At 35.3% G+C, this 24,629-nt stretch overlaps 1 protein-coding gene across 1 annotated transcript; it reads right to left on the reverse strand.

The window, feature by feature from the left end:
* Nucleotides 1–760: 760 nt before the first annotated feature.
* LOC136032958 (uncharacterized) lies at nt 761–23,845 on the reverse strand. The gene is made up of 4 exons (XM_065713442.1): nt 23,689–23,845; nt 12,228–12,403; nt 4,093–4,273; nt 761–1,366 (listed from the first exon to the last, which is right to left on the reverse strand). The coding sequence occupies exons 1-4, from the start codon at nt 23,708–23,710 to the stop codon at nt 843–845; spliced, it is 903 nt and encodes a 300-aa protein (XP_065569514.1). The 5' UTR covers nt 23,711–23,845; the 3' UTR covers nt 761–842.
* Between the last annotated feature and the right edge of the window lie 784 nt (nt 23,846–24,629).

Genomic DNA, 24,629 nt, shown 5'->3' on the forward strand with positions numbered 1-24,629 from the left:
GTTTACGTAATCTGTTATGCCTAAATGTCAGTAACAGCAGTTAGGAGGGACAGTTTTATCTATAATTGGTCATTAACAGGCTAAATTTCTACAAACTTAAACATTTAAAAATAATTTACAGGACTCTACGTGCAAGACCCGACAAAGTCAATCATTTTAATTAATATACTTTCATTTTTTCAACTGGTCGAAGGCTTAATAAGGAAAAACTGACATATTATATTATGCCTGAGGTTTTTTCCTTATGGGTTAGTCCCTTCCATCACAATAACCAGTTAATTGAGCTAAATTAAAAAACCTAGTCATGACAAAGCAGTGGATACTTTTTAGTCATATTTAAAACAATGCAGTGTCCACGTTAAAGCCTGATTCTATATATTTATTTGATATCGATCCTGGAAGCCCATTAAAACCGAATTGTAGAGCGAATTGGATTTTCAAAAATCAAGTATGATAGTTCCTTTGTGCGAGTTGAATTTCTTTTTCACGCATCATAAGAGCTAGGTTTGACATGGTATGCTAAGTTGCTGCAAAAATATTTCTGGATGTGCTCATGTTAGTGTGTTCTAGTTTATATTCAATATACTCTAAAAAAAAACTGCGATACTCAACTAAGCCGTAACCTTTTTGATATTTTCTGTAAAAATCTTCTTTAAAATTAGATTTTTTTTTTTCGATAATAAAACCTACCGCTTGGGCAAGATAAATCCTGTTTTGGCTGACTATAACTTTAATTGGTACTTTTGAGAAAACTGCAAAGTTTAAAAAAAGGAATAATTTATTCAAGACATTCTAGCTAAGACTCATATAATACTATACTAGGACACATACTAGGTAAGGAATTAGTAGAATGTCATTTCGTGACGAACTTTGTCATTTTCCTGAAATCTTGTTTTGGAGAAAATTCGGTCGCCTATCTGAATTTGAGATGAGGCAACACTGTAATGGTAAGGTTGGAGCCAATCATGGGCGTCGTCAGGCTCATGTATCGGAACTGGCTCATAAATGTGTCTGTCTTCGACTAACGGAATGGATGGTGGAGCAGGAACGATTTCTTCGTGAAAATGCCCTGGGGGAAGGAAGTGCATCCATGGAGAACGAGGATTAGGTGAATGTGGAGGGAAGAAGAAACGTAAAAGAGGAGCAAAATCATTCCAGTAAGGATTAGCTACTGGTATTTTGGGCTGCAGCATCACCCACTCAAATTCATCATGTATCCCTTCTTCCAAAGGTTTTTCTGGCTCTTCTGTTTTTTGTTCTTCCTGGGGTTTTGATTGGTCTGAATAGAACCTTCCATCAAACTTGACAAAATCTTCATCATAACCTTTTCTGTCACCAATTCGCCTGTCGGTTCTGACCGAGCCCCCTAAAAAAAGAAAATCTTTTCAAAAAGTTTATTTTGAGAATATGATTTAAAATCTTGGAATAAATAACATTTTCAATGACATTTTCTATAAGTATGTGAAAAAAAGAACATGAAAGCACAAAAGCTTTCCTTCTTAGGTTTTTCTAAGCATAAGATGCAGAATTAATTAGAAAGGCTACATCGAACTATCTTATAGTTTACTTCTATTCTTAAGAGAAAAAACAATACGTGCTGTGGCTGAGAGAGCTTAGCTCGCTAGTTGTGTAACCATATTTTTCGGATCTCTACTAGGCGAAAATAATTAATATTGTTGTTTCGAAGAACAAAAAAGAAATGAACCTTGGAAAAAGTCTAATAAATGAAATTATAAAGTATGTTATACTTTAAAACTATGTGAACATCCATAAACCGTCATATCGGGCTGAACTTGCCATATATTGGCCTATAATAGCTTTTCAGAAGGCTCAGAGAGTCAGAAAGGCTGGTAGAAGTTAAAGTTGGTTCTTTAGTACCCAGGTTGGGACTTTTCAGAAAAATCAGGGCAAAACTTAGCCAATTTCGGTACTTAAATACTTCAAAGGTATATAAATTAGGTATGATTTACTAATTTCGGTACTCAGAAAAAACAACGAAGTAGTGCGAATAGCATGATAGTTACTCTTTGTTCACATAATTGAAAACTGGGGATAAAACTTTATTCGTTTACCACCTGCCTCACCCCAAAAGACAAAAAAGAGAGTTACATAAATTTTCTTTTGAGCCTCATATAGTGCTTTTCCAGGCCCACATTTTCAAGATTTCATAGAGTTTATTCAAACTAGTGTTGAGAGGCTAATTGAAAACTAAATTTAATTTACTTGGAGAATATATTGAGTAGGTACCTTTGGGTGCCGAAAGTAACAATGATTAAATCACTACCTTACGTATAGCAAAATATTATGACAAAATACCTTTTATCTTTTGTATTTTGCTGGGATACCTGAGTTACCAAGGGGCTACCCCAACATTAAATGCATTTGGGAACCAAAATTAGAAAACCGTTATCCCTATTTTAGATTCCAAAGAGTAATCGCCTGGGTACCCATCATTCTTAAGTCTTTGGATCATTATTTTCAAAAACGGGCAGTAGGACCAACATTCTTAGAAACTTGTACTTGACTTTCATATTCAAAACAACATTCATGTCAACTTACTAATAATTCCCACATTTTCGGATAACAATTCTAATAAAAATTGCAAAAATTCATATTCTTGGAAACTTGAACATGATTTTTAAATTCAAAACGGTATTTTCTTGGAATTTTATTTTTTATTTTTTTTTTACTAAATGAACATGCATATTATATTCTAATTTTCTCTTACGTGTTTCTAATACTTTTCATTTGTACCAAGATTTCAGACAGAATAAAAGTGTGGCTTTTTATGAATTTTGTACAACTTAATAGCCAATGGGAATAAAAAGCAACTTGTACCAACTTAACAGAAATGATTGAATGAAATCACATTAAGTGTAGTGGTTATCAAATGATTATTATTTTTAGCTCTACTTCATGCTTAAACTCAAATATGTAATACAATTCAGTGTCTTTGATTCACTATTTTTGCTACACGAATCAAACACTAAAGCAATAATCATATAAATTAATAACAAATTATCAGTTTATCATCTAAAACCTGATTAATTTTCACAAAGCTATATTAATTCGGCGATAAAATTTTAGTATCATATCCGAAATAATAATATTTCTGTTGTTACATACTTATTTTTTCTATTCTGGCAATATTTCAGTTGTTACGAATTAATTGAACCATAAGTAATTAAATATCAGTTTCAAATGTAATTTTTTTCCCCAATTTTGGTTGAAAAACTATTAGTTACACCCCTTTTTTGAAATCTGTAGAGTTCGAAATAAGAATTCTAGTCCAACCACTTTTTTACAAAATTATGCTTTTTTCTACATAAAGTATTATTAGATGTAGAAATTTTCTTTAGATTTTTTTGCAAGCAATTCATCTAAAACTAAATGTTAAATCACATGTTAAAAAATAAATAAAAATGTGTATTTAAATAATGGTGCTTCAGGTTTTGAACCACAAGAAAAAATGGCAGGGCAACACTGTTTATCAAAAGCATGTCAATAACCATAAAATAAAACAACGAGAAAACTAGTATAAAAACAGAACAAAAATTAAGGGAATCATTTGTATAATGAGTGAATGTAGAAACTGATTAGACTTAATCTGATTAGTCATCCATGCATTCGATTTTGGTTGGCTGTCACCTATCATTTACTTGTTTCCTATGTATTTATTATATTTCAATATTAGTTACACACAGGCATCTTTTTAACGGCAGGGATGAAGATACAGGGGGGACTTTATATCATAGCTTTAATATATTTGTTCTTTCATTTAGTTTTGTCAATTTATTCCCTTCTTATGTGGCTGGGTTCAAGCATACAATCAAACAGGAGGTGATAGGAGTGGATTGAATCCCCTATAAAAACGAGTCTAGGTTTTACAGTTTTTGGCTTTATAATTCACGTCGCGACACTAAAAAAATCTTTCTTGATCACGAATTTGAGATCTTATGAATAAGCAAGTTGTTATAATTATGATAAATGACGCACACAACCCAGCATTTTGGCTGACCTTATGTACTTTGTCCCAGCTGAAGGTTCAGATAAACTCTTCAATATAAAGTAGCCAATAATACTCTTAATTACCTAAGAACCCAGGCCAAAGTAGATAGGGATCTTGTCCCTTTTGATCATCAACAGAGGAAGAATTTAAATACCAGTCAAACTCTGACGGCACCCAGCTGTATTCTTGCATTTTATCCCAGTTATGACAACAAACGTAGTTCTGAGTAGCTGCTATCGCTCCGCATGCTGCATTTCCTTTTTCCTAAATTGATAAAAATTATGAAGATAAAATTATGCAGTCCAATAATATATTTTATTTACAATTACATAAGCCACCACGTCACTTTTAGACCTTATTCCTTGCCTTGGATGCTCCTTTGCCTTGTAGTTGTTATCTATTTTTTTTCTTTTTTAATTCAATGTATCCAATCACTTGAAATCATACAGTGCTGGTTCATGAGCTCAAAGCCGGATTTGAAGGATTTACTAATGTACTCGATAGAAACACAAGACTACCACTCACCGCTGAGTTGACAAAGCAAATTGAATTCCTTAAGGCCGTTTGATACCTTAAAAGTCCTTTTGCGAGTGCCAGCGTCGGGTTACAGTCTCAAATACAAAGGGCTCTTTATCAAATTTTCCCAGTAGTAAATAGAACTCCCAAAGCGATTTTGGTAAAACAAAAAAGATTTTATTCATAATATTTGTACAGGTAGCGCTGCCTATTCAATGTATCTAAAACATAGACAATACATCCCTGATTCAGTCAGGTATTCAAAGCGGGTAGTTGCCACAGTAACTCCCACAGCTTAGATACCAATACAGTTATGAAAACACGATTTATTTTTTGGGACATAGTGCGCGCTAGCGATGCTAGCGGCTGGAGACAGGAAACAAACCAAAATTGCGTTCCCACCTATGGTGATGTAGTACAATCTACGCATCGGAGCGCGGGCTTGGAGGAGGCGCCAAGTTCAGAGCTCTGTACCAAAAGCTTCTCATGGGTAAGATAGGAGTATTCATAACTGTATATTGGTATCGAAGTTGTGGTAACTCCCAAAGCTATCAATTTACTCCGTTGACTCTTCCTTTAAGTTGATTTTTAACGTTTCTAAGCAGGCATGCTAAAATATTTTAAAGGGATTTTCTTTTCCTGAACTTCAAAAAGAAAGTCTTACTCCGTTTAATCAAAAAACAAAATTCACGCTTTCTAATGATGTAGGTTTCACCAAATCTGAGTATCTTCATTTCCGGCACGAAACGGGAGAAGTTAAATATTTGTCTAAAATTTCTGAAAAAGTAGATTCTAAATGTGTGTTTTCTGTCGTTTATTTGGATCGATTATTGAAGCTCTATAAGTTATTGCGCTATGAATTCTATATTTTTGGTGACACAAACAAAAAAATGTTTATAATAGACAAGGTAGGGCGATTCTTTAAGATGCCCCAACCTCTGAACAAACCTTCAACCTTAGTTTCTAATTGCTTTTGAAAATATTATATTTGACCCTAAGGTGAGACAGTGAGAGTAATACCATAACCAATGCCTATAGTAATGCCAATGCCAATAGACAATCAGTGAGAAAGGGTATGTTAACGCTTTACTTAACTTAAAGTAAAAAATATCGTTTCCAAAACAGTTTTCATTACAGATGCAAAATAAGAAAAGTAGCCTAAACCTTATTCCAGGCATTAACTTTAAAAACAATTACATTTTTTCAAACCATGCTAATGTAAATCTAGACTTATAAAACTCATTTAAACTTTTGAGTTTTATAAAAATTTACTAACTAGTATTTTCATAGTGTAGAAGTATTATGAGTTGTTGCTTTTATGAGAAAGTTACGGAACATTATTGGTATTTTAAGTTTTTCTCATAAGAAAACTAAATAAAAAAAAACGAAAAAACTAAACTAAGTCCAAATATAAAAGATCTTAGGGAACAACTTTGGTAAAATCTTAAGACTTTCGGTGAGAACTGAGCCCTTCTCAATCTTACGTGCCTGTTCTGGTCTAATATATGCAAGCATTAAGTTCCGTCTTGTACCGATTGCCAAATCAAAAAACTACGCGCCTCGAGAATCCAAAACTGAACAACAGTTTTACAGCGACAGTTTCATATGTGATTAGAGAACAACAATTTCAAAGAATGTATTATTTGATAACTCATAGTTATGTGGTCTAATCTTGAGAGTATCAATATGACTATTATAATCACTCCGAGAAACGGGTTGTTTGATTAAGACCTGTTCAACTCCATCCTAGTTGACCAAAGGAGCGTCACTAAATATTCTCGTTTTATTTATTTCTTTTTCTCCATCTATATGTAGATTAATGCAAATATTCTAGATTTCAAATTTGTTATTAAATAACGACTTCTTAACCAGCGAATAATTATGAAATCAATTAGTGGTTTTTGGAAGAAGCAAAGTATCCTTTTTCTCTCAGCAAAAGCAGGGTCTACTTAATTCCGTATTGAATTCAAAATGTGGGGTATCAGTCGATCAGGGAGATGGACAATTTTATTGGTTGTTAAATGACTGTCCGAATGTTGACCTGCTATCAACTAAAACAAATGAAGCATGTTTTATTGGCAGTCCCCTAGGTTCATAAGGTTGTGTTTTTTTGGCACTTGGTATCTACCAAGTGACATATAGCGATCGCAAATTCTGTATGTCGGTCTGTCAGTCTGTCGGTCCCGGTTTTGCCAGTTTAGGCACTTCCAGGTAAGCTATGACGATGAAATTTGGCAGGTGTATCAGGAACCAGACCAGATTAAATTAGAGATTCTCGTTTCCCGATTCGACCATCTGGGGGGGGTGGGGGGACAGTTAAATCAGAAAAAAATAGAAAAAATTAGGTATTTTTAACTTAAGAACGGGGTATTCGGATCTTAATGACATTTGACATTTAGAAGAATATCGTATCTCAGAGCTCTTATTTTAAATCCTGACCGGATTTGGTGACATTTGATGAGTTGGGGGGGGGACCTAAAATCTTGAAAAACGCTTAGAGTGGAGGGATCGTGATGAAACTTGGTGGGAAAAATAAGCAGAGCCCTAGATAGGTGATTAACATAACCGTAATGGATTCGCTCTATTTGGGGAGTTAATTCTGAAAGATTAGAAAAAATGAGGTATCTTTAACTTACGAAGGAGTGATCGGATTTTAATGAAATTTCATTTTTAGAAGGATCTTGTAACTCAGATTTTATATTTTGAATCCCGACCAGATCAAGCGTCATTGGGGGGGGGAGTTGGGGGGAACCGTAAAATCTTGGAAAACACTTAAAGCGAAGAGATCAAGATGAAACTTGATGGGAAGAATAAAACAAGTCAAGGATATGTGTCTGACATAACCGGATCGGATTCACCTTCTTTGGTGGAGTTGGGGGGGGGGGAATTCGAAAAAATTATAAAAAATAAGGTATTTGTAACTTACGAACGGGTGATCAGATCTTAACGAAATTTGATGTATAGAAGGATCTTATGCTTTAGAGCTCTCGTTTCAAATACCAACCAGATCTGGTCACATTGGGGGGAGTTGGAGGGGGAAACCAGAATTCTTGGAAAACGTGGAAATTGAGGTATCTTTATCTTACAAATGGGTGATCGGACCTTAATGAAACCTGATGTATAGAAGGATCTTTTGTCTCTGATGTTCCATTTTTAATTCGAATCCGATCCGGGTAGGAGGGGGGAAAACAGGAATATTGGAAACCGGAAATCTTGGGAAACGCTTAGAGTGGAGAGATCGGGATGAAACTGGATGGGAAGAATAAGCACACGTTCTAGATACGTGACTTTAGTCAAAAACAAGTTTTTTTAACTGAAAGTAAGGAGCGACATTAAAACTTAAAACGCACAGAAATTACTTCGTATATGAAAGAGGCTGCTTCCTCATCAACGCCCCGCTCTTTACGCTAAAGTTTGACTCTTTCTCTCAATTCTTCTTTTTAAAACAGTAAAAAACTTTAGCGTAAAGAGCGGGGCGTTGATGAGGAAGCAGCCTCTTTCATATACGAAGTAATTTCTGTGCGTTTTAAGTTTTAATGTCGCTCCTTACTTTCAGTTAAAAAAACTTGTTTTTTTTATTTAATTTCTGAACGTTTTTGAATCAATGCATGTTTTGATTTTGGCTCTCCGCAGAGGAATAATCAAAACGAAATTTGCATTTTTTTTTTTTTTTTGGCTCAATGGCTTTCTCATAATTTTGATCGAATGATTTTGAGAAAAAAAGAGCGGGGGACGAAGCCTAGTTGCCCCCCGATTTTTTGGTTAATTAAAAAGGCAACTAGAACTTTAAATTTTTTACGAATCTTTTTATTGGTAAAAGATTTACGTAACTTATAAATTAGCTTACGTAAAGAACTTTTGTATTCTCATGTTTTTATTACATATATGAGGGGATTCGCCCCATCGTCAGTACCTCGCTCTTTACACTAAAGCTTAAATTTTATCCCAATTCATTAAGAATGACCCCCTGAATCACAAAAGCCGTAGAATAAGTAGTTGAAATTACCGAAAATACTTTAGCGTAAAGAGCGAGGTATTAGAAGGAGGTGAGCCCCTCATATGGGTAATAATTTCTGTTTGTTTTAAGTTTTATTGCTGTTCCTTACTTCCAGCTGAAAAAGCTTTTTCACTTTTATTTTTTAATTGTTTGTTTTTAAATAATTCTAGTAAATCCTGCTCTCCCTTCATGGAAATTTTCTTCTCCCATTACAAATTCTCGAAGGAAAGTTCCCCCAGCATATCCCCCTCTTCTCAACCCCTCCCCAAAACCAAAAAAATCCTCCTGAAAACGCCTGTATACTTCCCAATAACCATTACTATATGTAAGCACAGGTCAAAGTTTGTAACTTGTTGCCCCTCCCACGGGGACTGTGGGGGAGTAAGTCGTCCCTAAAGACATAGTTATAAGGTTTTTCGACTACGTTGAATAAAATGGCTATCTCAGAATTTTGATCCGTTGACTTTGGGAAAATAATTAGCGTGGGAGGGGGCCTAGGTGCCCTCCAATTTTTTTGGTCACTTAAAAAGGGCACTAGAACTTTTCATTTCCGTTAGAATGAGCCCTCTTGCAACATTCTAGGACAACTGGGTCGATACGATCACCCCTGGGAAAAAAAAACAAACAAACAAAAAAAAAAAAAAAAAATAAACACGCACTGTGATCTGCCTTCTGGCAAAAAATGCAAAATTCCATATTTTTGTAGATAGGAGCTCGAAACTTCTACAGTAGGGTTCTCTGATACGCTGAATCTGATGGTGTGATTTTCGTTAAGATTCTATGACTTTTAGGGGGCGTTTTCCCCTATTTTCTAAAATAACGCAAATTTTCTCAGGCTCGTAACTTTTGATGGGTAAGACTAAACTTGATGAAACTTATATATTTAAAACCAGCATTAAAATGCAATTCTTTTGATGTAGCTATTGGTATCAAAATTCCATTTTTTAGAGTTTTGGTTTCTATTGAGCCGGGTCGCTCCTTACTACAGTTCGTTACCACGAACTGTTTGATTAACACAATTATAAAGGATCCGCTCTCTTTGGGGAAGCTGGGGGGGGATAATCCGGGAAAATTAGAGAAACTGAGGTATTTTGACGTAAGATCGGGTGACTGGATCTTAATGAAATATGATATTTAGAAGGAAGTCATGTCTCAGAGCTCTTACTTCAAATCCGAACCAGATTTGTTGACAATGGAGGAGTTCGAAGGGAAAACCAGAAATCTTGGAAAACGCTTAGACTGGAGAAATCGGGATGAAACTTGGTGGGTAGAATAAGCAAATGTCGTAGATACGTAATTGACGTAACCGTACTGGATCCGCTCTCTTTGGGGGAGTTATAGGTGGGTTCAGTGCTTTGGCGAGTTTGGTGTTTCTGGAGGTGCTAGGACGATGAAAATTGATAGGCGTGTCAGGGAGCTGCACAAATTGACTTGATAAAGTCGTTTTCCCCGATTCGACCTTCTAGGAGGCTTAAGGGAGAGGAACAATTAGAAAAAATGAAGTATTTATAACTTACGAGTGGGTGATCGGATCTTAATGAATTTTGATATTTAGAAGGACCTCGTGACTCAGAGCTCTTATTTTAAATCCTGACCGGCATTAAGCCTCTGATTTTCCTTTTAAATCAATCTATTGATTCGTAGAATTTTGCTAGAGCTCATACTATATGAGCTCTTGGCTCTTCTGGCCTCGTCACAAATGCCATATGAGCTCTTAGCTCTTGTTTTCTAATAAAAATTATGTCACGCAAAGCAGATGCAACAAAGAGCAAAGCTGTTCATTTCACAACGGCTATTCCCATCTGTAAGAGCAAACGGCATAATTATAAACATGGAATTGAGCAGAAAACATTTTTTTTAAGGAATGCATTTGTCAGATACTGAGTTAATATATTTCAACAGAGCCATTGGATGTTCATTATAGGCTACATGGACTTGTTACGAAATTCAAACGAAAAAAAATGAAAAGAATACCTGTTTTGCGGGAAGGACTGCAAGTAATACTTCAAAACTGATTCTTGGATAATAATATATGAATTTCAGCAATGGTTTAGAGAGCCAAGTTTTTGAAAAAAGAGAGACAATTTAAACAAAAAATAGCCAAAGGGAAAAAGAGATGGGTTAAACTGTCATCTTAGGGAAGATTATGTTTGAAGTGCTGAAGGGGGACAGGAAAGGTACTACTTTTTTCTTATTAGTGTTTCCTTGTCAGGAGGAATCTTCGTACAGAGTAATCCTGATTCAAAATCTGCTACTTGTCAAAGTTATTAAGGTCAAGGGAAGATTTAAGGATGGCTAGCATACAGTTTTAAACTTTGAAAATGGAAATTAATTTAAACAACTAGAACTACTTGGCCTACTTAAATCATTCCTAAAGGCACATTACTTAACAAGCTTCCCCTCACTGACACACCTCAGTTTATATATCCCTAGTTAACATACAATTACTGTAAATAGGCCATTAGGAAACAGCTAATGCTGCTCAAGCATTGTAGAAGAACTTGTGCAAAATAGGATGGGATTACATAAAGTGGGACGTACAGGGACGTAGCTACAGTATTCTTATTGTGCGGGGTAAGAAGGGGTACTAATGAAGTAAGTGCTATTCAAGCAGTAATGATGAATAGTAACTATTTAACAAACATGCTACTTGGTGAAATTAAAAACATTACACGATACATTATAAACTACAAACACACATTAACAATCATAAATATAAGTGCAGGCACTTGGCTTTGAGAAAATTCCAGATAATTAGTGTGCAACAAAATAAGAATAGAGCAGTGGAAAAATTAACTAGGTTAATAAATTTTATAAAATTCAACTAGTTAAATGAAATTTATATATCTGGAATTAGATCAAATTCTTATTATTAAAAAATTATTGTCAAAATGCCGGTTTTCGGACTCGTGGCTGCTATTACCATGATAGCTTCACACTTACTGTTCATTGTCAGGAACTGTTTGTTATATCTTTTTAGTAACTTTACGCAGATATTTACAAAAAAGGCTTCAGGCTTTGAAGGTGAGGAAAATTGACTGGAACATAAAACAGGAGAGTTGTACAAAAATTATAGAAAAGGGTTGAATATATATATATATATATATATATATATATATATATATATATATATATATATATATATATATATATATATATATATATATATATATATATATATATATATATATGCCGAAACCCTATAGGCAAGTGTGTATTCTCCTGATGAGCCCTTGTGTTGGGTTGTTGCCTCTGAATTATTTGTCTTTTTTTTTATTATTTGTCTTTTTTTTAATGTTTGGTAAATAACGACTTATACTTACTGACGACAAGACTGCCTCTCCATGGATTATTCTTTATGGTTGATTGTGTATGGCTATCCTGTTTGACCTATGTGATTGTATGGATCAGTAGGGTTAAGGCCTCATTCAAGTGCTGATCTATATTAATCACTGATGTAGGAAAACAGTCTTCCTTTTCTCCTTTTTTTCCATTTTTTTATGCGTTTGTGCTGTTGCACTGGTGATTTCTCTTTTCATTATATATATATATATATATATATATATATATATATATATATATATATATATATATATATATATATATATATATATATATATATATATATATATATATATATATATATATATATATATATATATATCTGACTTGATTCTCCCTTAAAAGTAAAAAAAAAAAAAATACCTGACTTGGATCCTGTTTAGTCTGAGCCAAGTAATCATAAGAAACTGAAAGAGATGGACAAAGTAATTTTGGTATGCAGTACGAATTTTCTTCCAAACAGACAAAGGTCCTTTCATCCTCTGCGAAATCGCCGCTACCGGTATCTACATCAGCAAACACAACAGCCAACAGCCAAGCTAAAATAAACTAGGTTTGCAGGTTTCTTTACAGAAATAAGCAGCCAAACTTTTAAAGCTAGATATTTAGTACAATTTGTGATTAATTCGATTGCCTTGCTAGGTAGAGGATGAACATATCACTTGATACGCCCTTTCATGCTCTTTTTAAATAAACTAACAGCTGCCATAGAAAATTCCACTTTCAAGCCCTAAAGGGACCCTTACAATGGCAACCTGTTTTGTTTTGGCCCATAAAAATAAAGTAAAAATATACCATTCAATTCAAAATCCCATTCGAAGTTAATATTTCACAATCAAATATGCTACATGAACAGTTTGTTGCTATCAAAACTGATAAGTTTAACAATTGATCAGTCTTATCATTCCACCCAATTTATTCACCATCAAATCAAGTTTTTGAACAGCAAAAACAGAAGAAACTGTTGTTAAAAGCGCTGCGCCTAACAAACTAGGGGTATAAAAACTTTACAAACTGTTAAGTTTATCCGGTTTGGGTGTAATATATCCATTCTCGTGGAAAATATGGCTATGAAGTATAAACTTCGAATTAGATTTATAATTGAATGGTACATGTTTTCATCTTGATTCTTGAAGCCAAAAACAAAAAAGGAACATAGTATCAGTTTGAGGGTCCCTTGAAGAATTAAATAAAAAAAACAAGTTTTTTTAACTGAAAGTAAGGAGCGACATTAAAACTTAAAACGAACAGAAATTACCCCGTATATGAAAGGGGCTGCTCCGTCTTCAACGCCTTGCTCTTTGCACTAAAGTTTGACTCTTTCTCTCAACTCTTCTTTTTAAAACAGTAAAAAACTTTAGTGTAAAGAGCGGGGCGTTGATGAGGAAGCAGCCTCTTTCATATACGAAGTAATTTCTGTTCGTTTTAAGTTTTAATGTCGCTCCTTATTTTCAGTTAAAAAAACTTGTTTTTTGTATTTAATTTCTGAATGTTTTTGAATCAATGCATGTTTTGATTTTGGCTCTCCGCAGAGGAATAATCAAAACGAAATTTGCATATTTATTTTTTATTTTTGGCTAAATGGCTTTCTCATAATTTTGATCGAATAATTTTGAGAAAAAAGAGCGGGCGAGGAAGCCTAGTTGCCCTCCGATTTTTTGGTTAATTAAAAAGGCAACTAGAACTTTTAATGTTTTACGAATCTTTTTATTAGAAAAAGATTTACGTAACTTATAAATTAGCTTACGTAAAGAACTTTTGTATTCTCATGTTTTTATCACATATATGAGGGGATTTGCCCCCTCGTCAGTATCTCGCTCTTTAAACTAAAGCTTAAATTGTGTCCCAATTCATTAAGAATGACCCCTGAATCACAAAAGCCGTAGAATAAATAGTTGAAATTACTAAAAATACTTTAGCGTAAAGAGCGAGGTATTCGAAGGAGGTGAGCCCCTCATATGGGTAATAATTTCTGTTTCTGTTTTAAGTTTTAATGCTGTTCCTTACTTCCAGCTGAAAAAACTTTTTCATATTTATTTTTTAATTGTTTTTTTAAATAATGCTAGTAAATCCTGCTCTCCCTTCATAGAAATTTTCTTCTCCCATGACAAATTCTCGATGGAAAGTTCCCCCAGCATATCCCCCTCTTCTCAACCCCTCCCCCCAACCAAAAAAATCCTCCTGAAAACGCCTGTACACTTCCCAATAACCATTACTATATGTAAGCACTGGTCAAAGTTTGTAACTTGTTGCCCCTCCCACGGGGACTGTGAGGGATTAAGTCTCCCCAAAGACATAGTTATAAGGTTTTTCGACTACGCTGAATAAAATGGCTATCTCAGAATTTTGATCCGTTGACTTGGGAGGGGGCCTAAGTGCCCTCCAATTTTTTGGTCACTTATAAAGGTCACTAGAACTTTTCATTTCCGTTAGAATGAGCCCTCATGCAACATTCCAGTACAACTGGGTCGATATGATCACCCCTGGGGAAAAAAAAAAAACAAAACAAATAAACACGCATCCGTGATCTGCCTTCTGGCAAAAAATGCAAAATTCCACATTTTTGTAGATAGGAGCTTGAAACTTTTACAGTAGGGTTCTCTGATACGCTGAATCTGATGGTGTGATTTTCGTTAAGATTCTATGGCTTTTAGGGGTGTTTCCGCCTATTTTCTAAAATAACGCAAATTTTCTCAGGCTCTTAACTTTTGATTGGTAAGACTAAACTTGATGAAATTTATATATTTAAAATCAGCATTAAAATGCAATTCTTTTGATGTAGCTATTGGTATCAAAATTCCATTTTTAGAGTTTTGGTTACTATTGAGCCGGGTCGCTCCTTACCACGAACTGTTTGACTCAAAATATAATTTGCAATGGTATTATTAGTATATTTGGAAAGAGCATAAAAAGTTGCATGAAATAGTGTAACCATCTTCTACTAAAAAAATAATTTTTTTTTTACCTGAAAGTGAAGAGTGACATTAAAACTTAAAACGAACTGATATTATTCCGTATATAAAAGGAGATGTCCCCTTATCAACACCTCGCTCTTTATGCTAAGGTTTTTTATTAACTTAAAAAATAGATTTGTTACAAAGAGTCAAACTTTAGCGTTAATAGCGAGACATTGAGGAGGAGAGAGTCCCTTTCATATACGGAATAATTTCTATTCGTTTTTAGTTTTAGTGTTGTTCCTTAGTTTAAGTTAAAAAACTTGTTTGTTTTTGTATTTAATTTCTGAATATTTTTAAACTAATGCAGGTTTGAATTTGGCTCACCGTACATGAAAATTCAACAAAACTTGCATATTAATTTTGGCGAAATTCTCCCCATCCCTTTTGTAAAATTTCGCCTTGAAAGTTAACCCCCAGAAACTACCCTCGCAGTGTGAAATCTCACTGTATAAAACAACCGCTCCCCCACGGATTTTCTACGATATCTTGTTCGATACAATCACCTCGAGGAAAAAAGATATGTAGAATTCTACATTTTTGTATACATGAGCGTAAAATTTCTCTCATATGCTTAATTTCATTGATGGATTCAAATTACTACTCCAAGAATTTAGGGGAGTGTTTCTCCCCTTAATTGGAAAATTAGGCACATTTTCTATATTTACTTTCTATATAGTATTATAGGCTATTATAAGTATTAGTATATATTTACTTTCAGTTAAAAAACCTGCTTTTGTGTTTAATCTCTGATTGTTTTTCAAATAATACCGTTAAATCTGGCTCACGCTCCATAAAATATCCCCCCTCCGTGAGACTCCACCGTGAAAATTCCATCCCACGTACAGTGCGAGTGCCCTCCAGACAGTTAAATCCTCGCTGAAAATTCTCCTCCCCAAACGTAAAATTTAATACGAACAATTCAGCCTCAAAAATTCCCCTTAGCATACTTACATTTGAAAAAGACTTTAATTTCGAATCAGTTTCTCGATCATTCTGGAAATGCTCCGTTCCAGGGCAGTTTTTTTAACGGCAACCAAAACAAACAGAAAATGGCTCCTGGATGATTCCCTCAGATTATCTCCACATGTAAAATTGAGTTAGCAAAGTTAATGCAAGACAATTAGCAAGAATTTCGTATAGCAATTCTGTGAAATATCCCCAGTGTAAAATTTCCTCTGGAAAATTTACCCCCCAAAAATTTCTCTTTCGAATGAAAACTCTCCCTATAAAGACCCACTCTTAGCAACACCCCCCCCAAAAAAAAATCTGTATACTTACAAATAGAAAATACTGTGTGTTAACAACGGGCAAATTTTATAACTTACAGGTCTCTCCCCAAGTTCTGTGGGGGGAAATTTTACCTTTAAAGACAAAGTTATTGGATCTTTCAACTATGCTGAACAAAATAGCTATCTCAAAATTTTGATTAGATAACTTTGGAGAAAAGGGGCGTAGGAGGAGGGGGGGCAGTTGCCCTCCAATCTTTTTGACCAAATTCAGTTTGAATAGAACCTCCCCTGACCTTCTAAAGCCATTATTTTGATACGACCACCCCTGAAAAAAATTAAAATGAAAAAAAATAAACACCCATCCGTGATCTTTCTTCTGGCAAAAACAGCAGAATTCTACATTTTGTATATAGGAGCTTGAAACTTCTACAGTGAGGTTCTCTGGTACGCTGAATCTGATGGTGTGATTTTCATTAAGATTCTATGACTTTTAGGGGATTTTAATCCCTATTTTCCAAAATAAGGCAAATTTTTTCAGGCTCGTATCTTTTGATGGGTAAGACTAAATTTGAAGAAACTTGTATATTTAAATTCAGCACAAAAATCCGATACTTTTAATGTATCTATTATTATCAAAATTCCGTTTTTTAGACTCGTTTACTATTGAGCCCGGTCGCTCCTTAATACAGTTCGTTACCATGAACTGTTTGATGGAAACCTTTTCGCTAAGTAGAAGAAACAAAAAAGTCAAAAACGAAAACAAAATCTTAGAATCTTGATACTTTAAATAAATGCGAGTAAAACCTGATCTGGACCTAAGTGTCCTAGCTTTATTTAATTTCAGGCCAAGAATAATTGGTAAACACGCAGGGTGCATAAGTTATAAAATTGAAAAGTTGTTTTTAAATATTCTAACCTATTACCAAACTCTGTTTTCTTATTTGTAAAATGATTGTGCTTCAGAATCTGTTTCAATTTCAGGCATTGACCAAGAAAGTCGCTCCTTACTTTCAGTTCATTCTCACGAACTGTTTGGAATTATTCAAAAAACTAAAAATTGTCCTATATTAACATTGTATGAACACTTTCAAACCTTTCAGAGCCTACTTTTCATTAATAGTCCCTAAGCTCGGCATTTTTTGGGAGGGGGAGGGGAGCAAATCAAGACATGGATGACATCTTTAGTATAGGTTATGCTGCCGAGCAGAATGAGGAATCTCGATTCATGAAACAATTCAGGCTCAAAAACCCGGCAGGAAAGATTGTTCGCTAGCCAAGAGTTGGTAATATCTTATGAAAATTGTGAAAACAGAAAATTGAGTAACCAATCAACCACGTACCAGGAGGAGGGGGTTCAGGTACCTGGATGAGCCAGTACTGTTTCTACATAGGCAAACCTCACAGTCAAATCAAATTTTATGCTCATATAGGAAAATTCCATTTACTGCGTGTTCTTCGAATTCTTTAACCCTAGATAAAATAAGATATACTAAAAACAAGAGCTAAGAGCTCATATGGCACTTGTGACGAGGTTGGAAGAGCCAAGAGCCAAGAGCTACTATGGTATGAGCTCTAGCAAAATTCTAACAATTAATAGATTACTTTCTTAATGCCGGTCGGGATTTAAAATAAGAGCTCTGAGTCATAAGGTTCTTCTAAATATTAAAATTCATTAAGATCCAATCACCCATTAGTAAGTTAAAAATACCTCAATTTTTCAAATTTTTCCTCTCCCTTCAGCCCCCCAGATGGTCGAATCGGGGAAAACGACTTTGTCAAGTCAATTTGTGCAGCTTCCTGACACGCCTACCAATTTTCATCTTCCTAACACGTCCAGAAGCACCAAACTCACCAAAGCACTGAACCCCACCACCTAACTCTACCAAAGAGAGCGGATCCAGTCCGGTTACGTCAATCAGGTATCTACGACATTTATACGCGTATCCCAAGATTTCCAGTTTCCTCCTCCAACTCCCCCCAAAAGATCTGGTCGGGATTTGAAATAAGAGCTCTGAGACAGGAGTTCCTTGTAAATATCAAATTTCATTAAGACCCGGTCACCCGTTCTTAAGTTAAAAATACCTCAATTTTTCTGATTTTTCCAAATTAACAACCCCCAGATTCCCCAAAGAAAACAGATCCGTACCAAATATGTCAATCTCGTATCTATAATTTGTGCTTATTCTTCCCATTAAGTTTCATCCCGATCTCTCCACTCTAAGGGTTTTTCGAGATTTCCGGTTTCTAAGATTTCTGTTTCCCCCCTCCAACCCTCTATGTCCCCGGATTCAATTTGAATTGAAAATGGAGCGTCTGAGACACAAGATTCTTTTATATATCAAATTTCATTAAGATCAGATCACCCATTTGTAAGACAAATCAATTTTCACGTTTTCCAAGAATTCCGGTTTCCTCCTCAAACTCCCTTCAGTGTCACCGGATCTGGTCGAGATTTAAAATGCGAGCTTTAAAGCACAAAATCCTTCTAGATATGGAATTTCATTAAGATCTGATGACCCATTCGTAAGTTACAAATACCTCATTTTTTCTAATTTTCCGAAAGATCCCCCTCAACTCCACCAAAGAGATTGGATCTGGTCCAGTTATGTCAGTCACATATCTTGGACTTGGGCTTATTCTTTCCACAAACTTTCATCCTAATCTCTCCGCTTTAAGCGTTTTCGAAGATTTCCGGCCTCCCCCCCCCCCTAATGATACTGGTTCCAATCAGGATTTTAAATAAGAGATCTGAGTTTCGAGGTCTTTCTAAATATGAAATTTCATTAAGATACGATCACTCTTTCGAAAGTCAAAAATACCTCATTTTTCTAAATTTTTAGAATTAACCCTCCCCCCAACTCCCCCAAAGAGATTAGATCCGTTCCGGTTATGTAAATCCCGTATCTAGAACTTGTGTTTATTTTTCTCACCAATTTTCATCCCGATCCCTCGATTCTAAGCGTTTTCCAATATTTTAGATTCCGCCCCCCAACTTCCCCTTCACCGGATTCTATTGGGATTTAAGATAAGACCTCTGAGACACGATATCATTATAAACATCAAATTTCATTAAGATCCGATCACTCCTTCGTAAGTTCCCCCAAAGAGAGCGGATCCGTTCCGGTTATTTCAATCACCTATCTAGAACTTATGATTATTTTTACCACCAAGTTTCATTCCGATCCCTCCACTCTAAGTGTTTTTTGCAAGATTTTAGGTCCCCCCCAAACCCCGAGGCACGATATCGTTCTAAAAATTAAATTTCATTAAGATCCGATCACTCCTTCGTAAGTTAAAAATACCTCATTTTTCTAATTTTTCAGAATTAACCCTCTCCCCAACTCCCCCAAAGAGAGCGGATCCGTTCTGGTTATATCTATCACGTATCTAAGACTTACGATTATTTTTCCCACCAAGTTTCATCCCGATCCCTCAACTCTAAGCGTTTTCCAAGATTTTAGGTTCCCCCCTAAATTCCCCCAATGTCACCGGATCCAGACGCGATTTAAAATAAGAGCTCTGAGACACGGTATTCTTCCAAACTTCAAATTTCATTAAGATCCGATGACTCCTTCGTAAGTTAAAAATACCTCATTTTCTATAATTTTCAGAATCAACCCCCCAACTCCCCCAAACAGAGCAAATCCATTCCAGTTGTTGTCAATCACGTATCAAGGACTTCTGATTATTTTTCCCACCAAGTTTCATCTCCGATCTCTCCATTCTAATCGTTTTCCGAGATTTTAGGTCCCCCCCCCAACTTCCCCTTATATCACCAGATCTCGTCGGGATTTAAATTAAGAGCTTTGAGTTATAATATCCTTCCAAACATCAGATTTCATTAAGATCCCATCATCCGTTCGTAAGTTAAAAATACTTCATTTCTTCTATTTTTTTCAAATTAACCGACCCCCCACTCCCCACCCAGATGGTCATATTGCAAAAACGACTATTTCTAATTTAACCTGGTCCGGTTCCTGATGCGCCTGCCAAATTTCATCGTCCTATCATATATGGAAGTACCTAAACTAGCAAAACCGGGACAGACAGACCGACAGGCCGACAGAATTTGCGATCGCTATATGTCACCTGGTTAATACCAAGTGCCATAAAAAATGACTATTAGATCAAAACTGCTCATTTTATATCACCTTATTCGAGCTCTCGGTTTATTTGAAATTAAATTAAAAAAAAACAAGTTTTTTTAAATGAAAGTAAGGAGCGACATTAAAACTTAAAACGAACAGAAATTACTCCGTATATGAAAGGGGCTTTTCGTCCTCAACGCCCCGCTCTTTATGCCAAAGTTTGACTCTTTCTCTTAACTCTACTTTTTAAAACAGTAAAAAACTTCAGCGTAAAGAGCGGGGCGTTGAGGACGAAAAGCCCGTTCATATACGGAGTAATTTCCGTTCGTTTTAAGTTTTAATGTCGCTCCTTACTTTCATTTAAAAAAACCTGTTTTTTTATTCGATTTCTGGACGTTTTTTAATTAATGCATGTTTTGATCTTGGCTCTCCTCACATAAATAATTAAAGCAAAATTTGCATATTCATTTTTTTTGGCTAAAAGGCTTTCTCATAGTTTTAATCGGAAGATTTTAAGAAAAAAGGAGAGAGGGAGGAAGCCTAGTTGCCCTCCAATTTTTGATTACTTAAAAAGGCAACAAGAACTTTTAATTTTTTTAACGAACATTTTCATTAGTAAAAAATAGACGTAATTTACGAATTAGCTTACGTAACGAACTTCTATATTCGTATGTTTTTATTGCGCATATGAGGGAGTTCACCCCTCGTCGATGCCTCACTCTTTACACTAAAGCTTAAATTCTCTCCCAATTCCTTAAGAATGACCATTAAATCAAAAAGCTGTAGAATAAATAGTTAAAATTACTAAAAACACTTTAGCGTAAAGAGTGAGGTATTACGAGAAAGTAAACCCCTCATATGCGCAATAATTTCTGCTCATTTTAAGTTTTAATGCTGCTCCTCACTTTCAGTAGAAAAAGGTTTTCATATTTATTTTTTCATTGTTCTTCCAGTAGCCATTACCACATGTAAACACAGGTCAAAGTTTGTAACTTGCAACCCCTCCCATGGGGACTGCGGGGGAGTAAGTCGTCCCCAAAGACATAGTTATTAGGTTTTTCGACTGGTGAATAAAATGGCTATCTCAGAATTTTGATCTGGTGACTTTTGGGAAGTCAAGGAAGCCCTCTCATGACATTCTAGGACCACTGGGTCGATACGATCACCCCTGGGAAAAAAAACAACAAAAAAAACAAAAAAAACAAAACAAAACAAATAAACACGCATCCTTCATTTGTCTTCTGGCAAAAAATACGAAATTCCACATTTTTGCAGATAGGAGCTTGAAACTTCTACAAAAAGATTCTCTGATACGTTGAATCTGATAGTGTGATTTTCGTTAAGATTGTATGACTTTTAGGGGGTGTTTTCCCCTATTTTCTAAAATGAGGCAAATTTTTTCTCAGGCTCGTAGCTTTTGATAGGTAAGACTAATCTTGGTGAAAGTTATATATTTAAAATCAGCATTAAAATGTGATTTTTTAATGTAACTATTGGTATCAAAAATTCCATTTTTTAGAGTTTTGGTTACTATTGAGCCGGGTCGCTCCTTACTACAGTTCGTTACCACGAACTGTTTGACCCCGAAACCACGAAAAGCACTATTTGAAGGTGAGTAAGATTAAACAGACATTAAGTATCGATACTAAAAAAAATAGCCCAAACACGAAAGAAAAGAAAACAATTGAAAAGGCTAAAATCAAACAGTAAAAAATGTGGACAAGATGGATGGGGTTGGTTGGGATCAAGTGTCAAGTTGCTCAAGTAAAGGAAAATAATTTTTATGCCACTTGGCATTAACCAATTGGCATATAGTGATCACAAATTCTGTTGGTCTGTCCATGTTTTGCTACTTCAGGCACTTTTAGGTAAGCTAGGACGATGAAATTCGGCAGGAGTATCAGGGACCGGACCAGATTAAATTAGAAATAGTCATTTTCCCTTTTTTTTAAGTATTATTAGCTTACGAAAGGGTTAAGGGATCTTAATGAAATTTGATGTTTGGAAGGATATTGTGTCTCAGAGCTCTCATTTTAGATCCCGACCACATCCGGTGACATTGGGGGAGTTGGAGGAGGCGGACCTAAAATCTTGAAAAACGCTTAGAGTGGGGGGATCGGGATGAAACTTGGTGGGAAAAATAAGTAGAGGTCCTAGATACGTTATTGACATAACCGGAACAGATCTGCTCTGTTTAAGGGAGTTGGGGGGGGGAGGGTTAATTCTGAAAAATTGGAAAAATGAGGTATTTTTAACTTAAGAAAGAGAGATCGAAACTTAATGAAATTTGAAGTTTGGAAGGATATCATGTCTCAGAGCTCTTATTTTAAATCCTGACTGGATCCGGTGACATTCGAGGGAATTGAGGAGGGACCCAAAATCTTGGAAAACACTTAGAGTGGAGGGATCGGGATGAAACTTGGTGATAAAAATAAGCACAAGTCCCAGATACATGATTGACATAGCCGGAACGGATCCGCTCTCTTTGGAGGAGTTGGGGGGAGCTTTAATTCTGAAAATTAGAAAAATGAGGTATTTTTAACTTACGAAGCAGTGATCGGATCTTAATGAAATTTTATGTTTGGAAAGATACCATGTCTCAGAGCTCTTATATTAAATCTCGACCGGATCCGGTGAAAGGGAAGTTTGGGGGGCCGAACCTAAAATCTTGGAAAATGCTTAGTGCGGAGGGATCAGGATGAAAATGGGTGGGAAAAAAGCACAAGTTCTAGATACGGGATTGACATAACCGGAATGGATCTGCACTGTTTGGGGAAGTTGGGGGGAGAGGCCTCTGATTTTCCTTTTAAAGTAATCTATTGATTTTTAGAATTTTGCAAGAGCTCATACCATATGAGCTCTTGGCTCTTCCGACCTCGTCATAAGTGCCACATGAGCTCTTAGCTCTTGTTTCATAAAGCTTTCTGTCAGGGTGTTAAAGGTAGGTATGTATACAAGGACAGAAAAAGGAGAATGATAAAAAGGAGAAGAAAAAGGAGAAAATTAATCGAGGAGGCTGGCGTTTATCTTGACTACGGAATTCAGGGAAAGTTGCTAGGGTTCAGTAATTTCTACGGGCGGACTCCATAACATTTTAAGAGCTGCGGGGTATGTATTGCTTCCACCACAAAGAGTATATATTAGCAATTTATGAGGCAAAACTTTTCATCTGAAGATTTGGCTGAAAATTTGGCAGTTTTCTATATTATAATTCCTCTGGCTTTTAAAAAATACTTATCTTATTTGCCCTTCTCCCTGTAATTGAATTCAATGCCATTTTTTTTTCTGGTATTTTACAGACAAAATTTTCCTTTGCAGTGTTGGAAAAACAATTTTCCGTGTTTTTACACTGGTTGATTGTCTTTTTCTTATGCAAGTAAATATCAATTGGAAACAGGCTATAGATAATGATCTGTTCATACTGTTATTTAAAAAGAAATCTAGTTTTTATCTAAAAGTTTTATCACCGATAGCGCCACTGACGATCTTAGCCTAGTTCCAATGGATCCAAAAAGCCAATCAAGCCGATTAAATTTCTCTATAAAAATACCTGCAATAATTATCCAGTTCATCACTGCGTCCAAATGAAGACTAATCTTTACTCGCAATTTTTTGTTCTGAAATAAAACCAGCGATTGACCTAAGTCTCACCCAAGAGGATTTCGTTATTGAATCTCAATTACTGAAAATTGTCCTGACACTTCAAGAATCTTATAACCGACTATTTTATCATACCTTCAAAACGCAGCAATATATATATATATATATATATATATATATATATATATATATATATATATATATATATATACATATATATATATATATATATATATATATATATATATATATATATATATATATATAAGTAAATAGTGATGTGGGCACAATGTATTTTTTTTTTATACCTGGGCACTTCGTCTGAAAGCAATTCTCATAGAATCTTCAAAAAGGACTCATTCGATTAGAGATTCAAAGGACTAGTGCCCTTTTTAAAAGTTGAAGTTGATTGGAGGGCAACTAACCACCCTCCCACACTCATCATTTCCTCAAATAAATTCAATAAAAATTTTGAGATGGTCATTTTGTTCAGCCGTAGTTGAAAGATCTGGAGATTATGTCCTTAAGGATGACACCCCCCCCACACACACACACAGAGCCTTCATGGCAAGGGCTGTATGCTATACCCTGGGGGCGCTTAAGGTTTATACAGAAAGGGTGATCGTATAGACTTCGGAGGGGGCTCATTGGACTGCTAATCAGAAATTTTGGTGCCCTTTTTGAGATCCAATAATAAGAGGGTAAATATCCCCCCCACACACACACACAGACACACCTCCTAATTTTACGAAATGTATCGGGATTTTGCGATAGAAATTTTGAGATGGCTATTTGTTATCGTAAAAACTTTGAAAAGAGCTCATTGAATTGAAAATGAAAAGGGCTAGTACCCTTTTTAATAGTCAAAAGTGATCGAAGAGGAACTAGCCC

The sequence above is a fragment of the Artemia franciscana genome, chromosome 11 (genome assembly GCF_032884065.1).
Source record: "Artemia franciscana chromosome 11, ASM3288406v1, whole genome shotgun sequence".
In the NCBI taxonomy this organism is placed as follows: domain Eukaryota; kingdom Metazoa; phylum Arthropoda; class Branchiopoda; order Anostraca; family Artemiidae; genus Artemia; species Artemia franciscana.

Excerpts from the sequence above, each read along its gene's own strand:
- LOC136032958 (XM_065713442.1), bottom strand. The coding sequence starts at position 23,710 with ATGAACTGGATAATTATTGCAG. Across the intron at positions 4,274-12,227 it reads CTAAACAGGATCCAAGTCAG|GAAAAAGGAAATGCAGCATG; the intron begins GTATTTTTTTTT and ends TTATCAATTTAG. Across the intron at positions 1,367-4,092 it reads ACTTTGGCCTGGGTTCTTAG|GGGGCTCGGTCAGAACCGAC; the intron begins GTAATTAAGAGT and ends TTCTTTTTTTAG.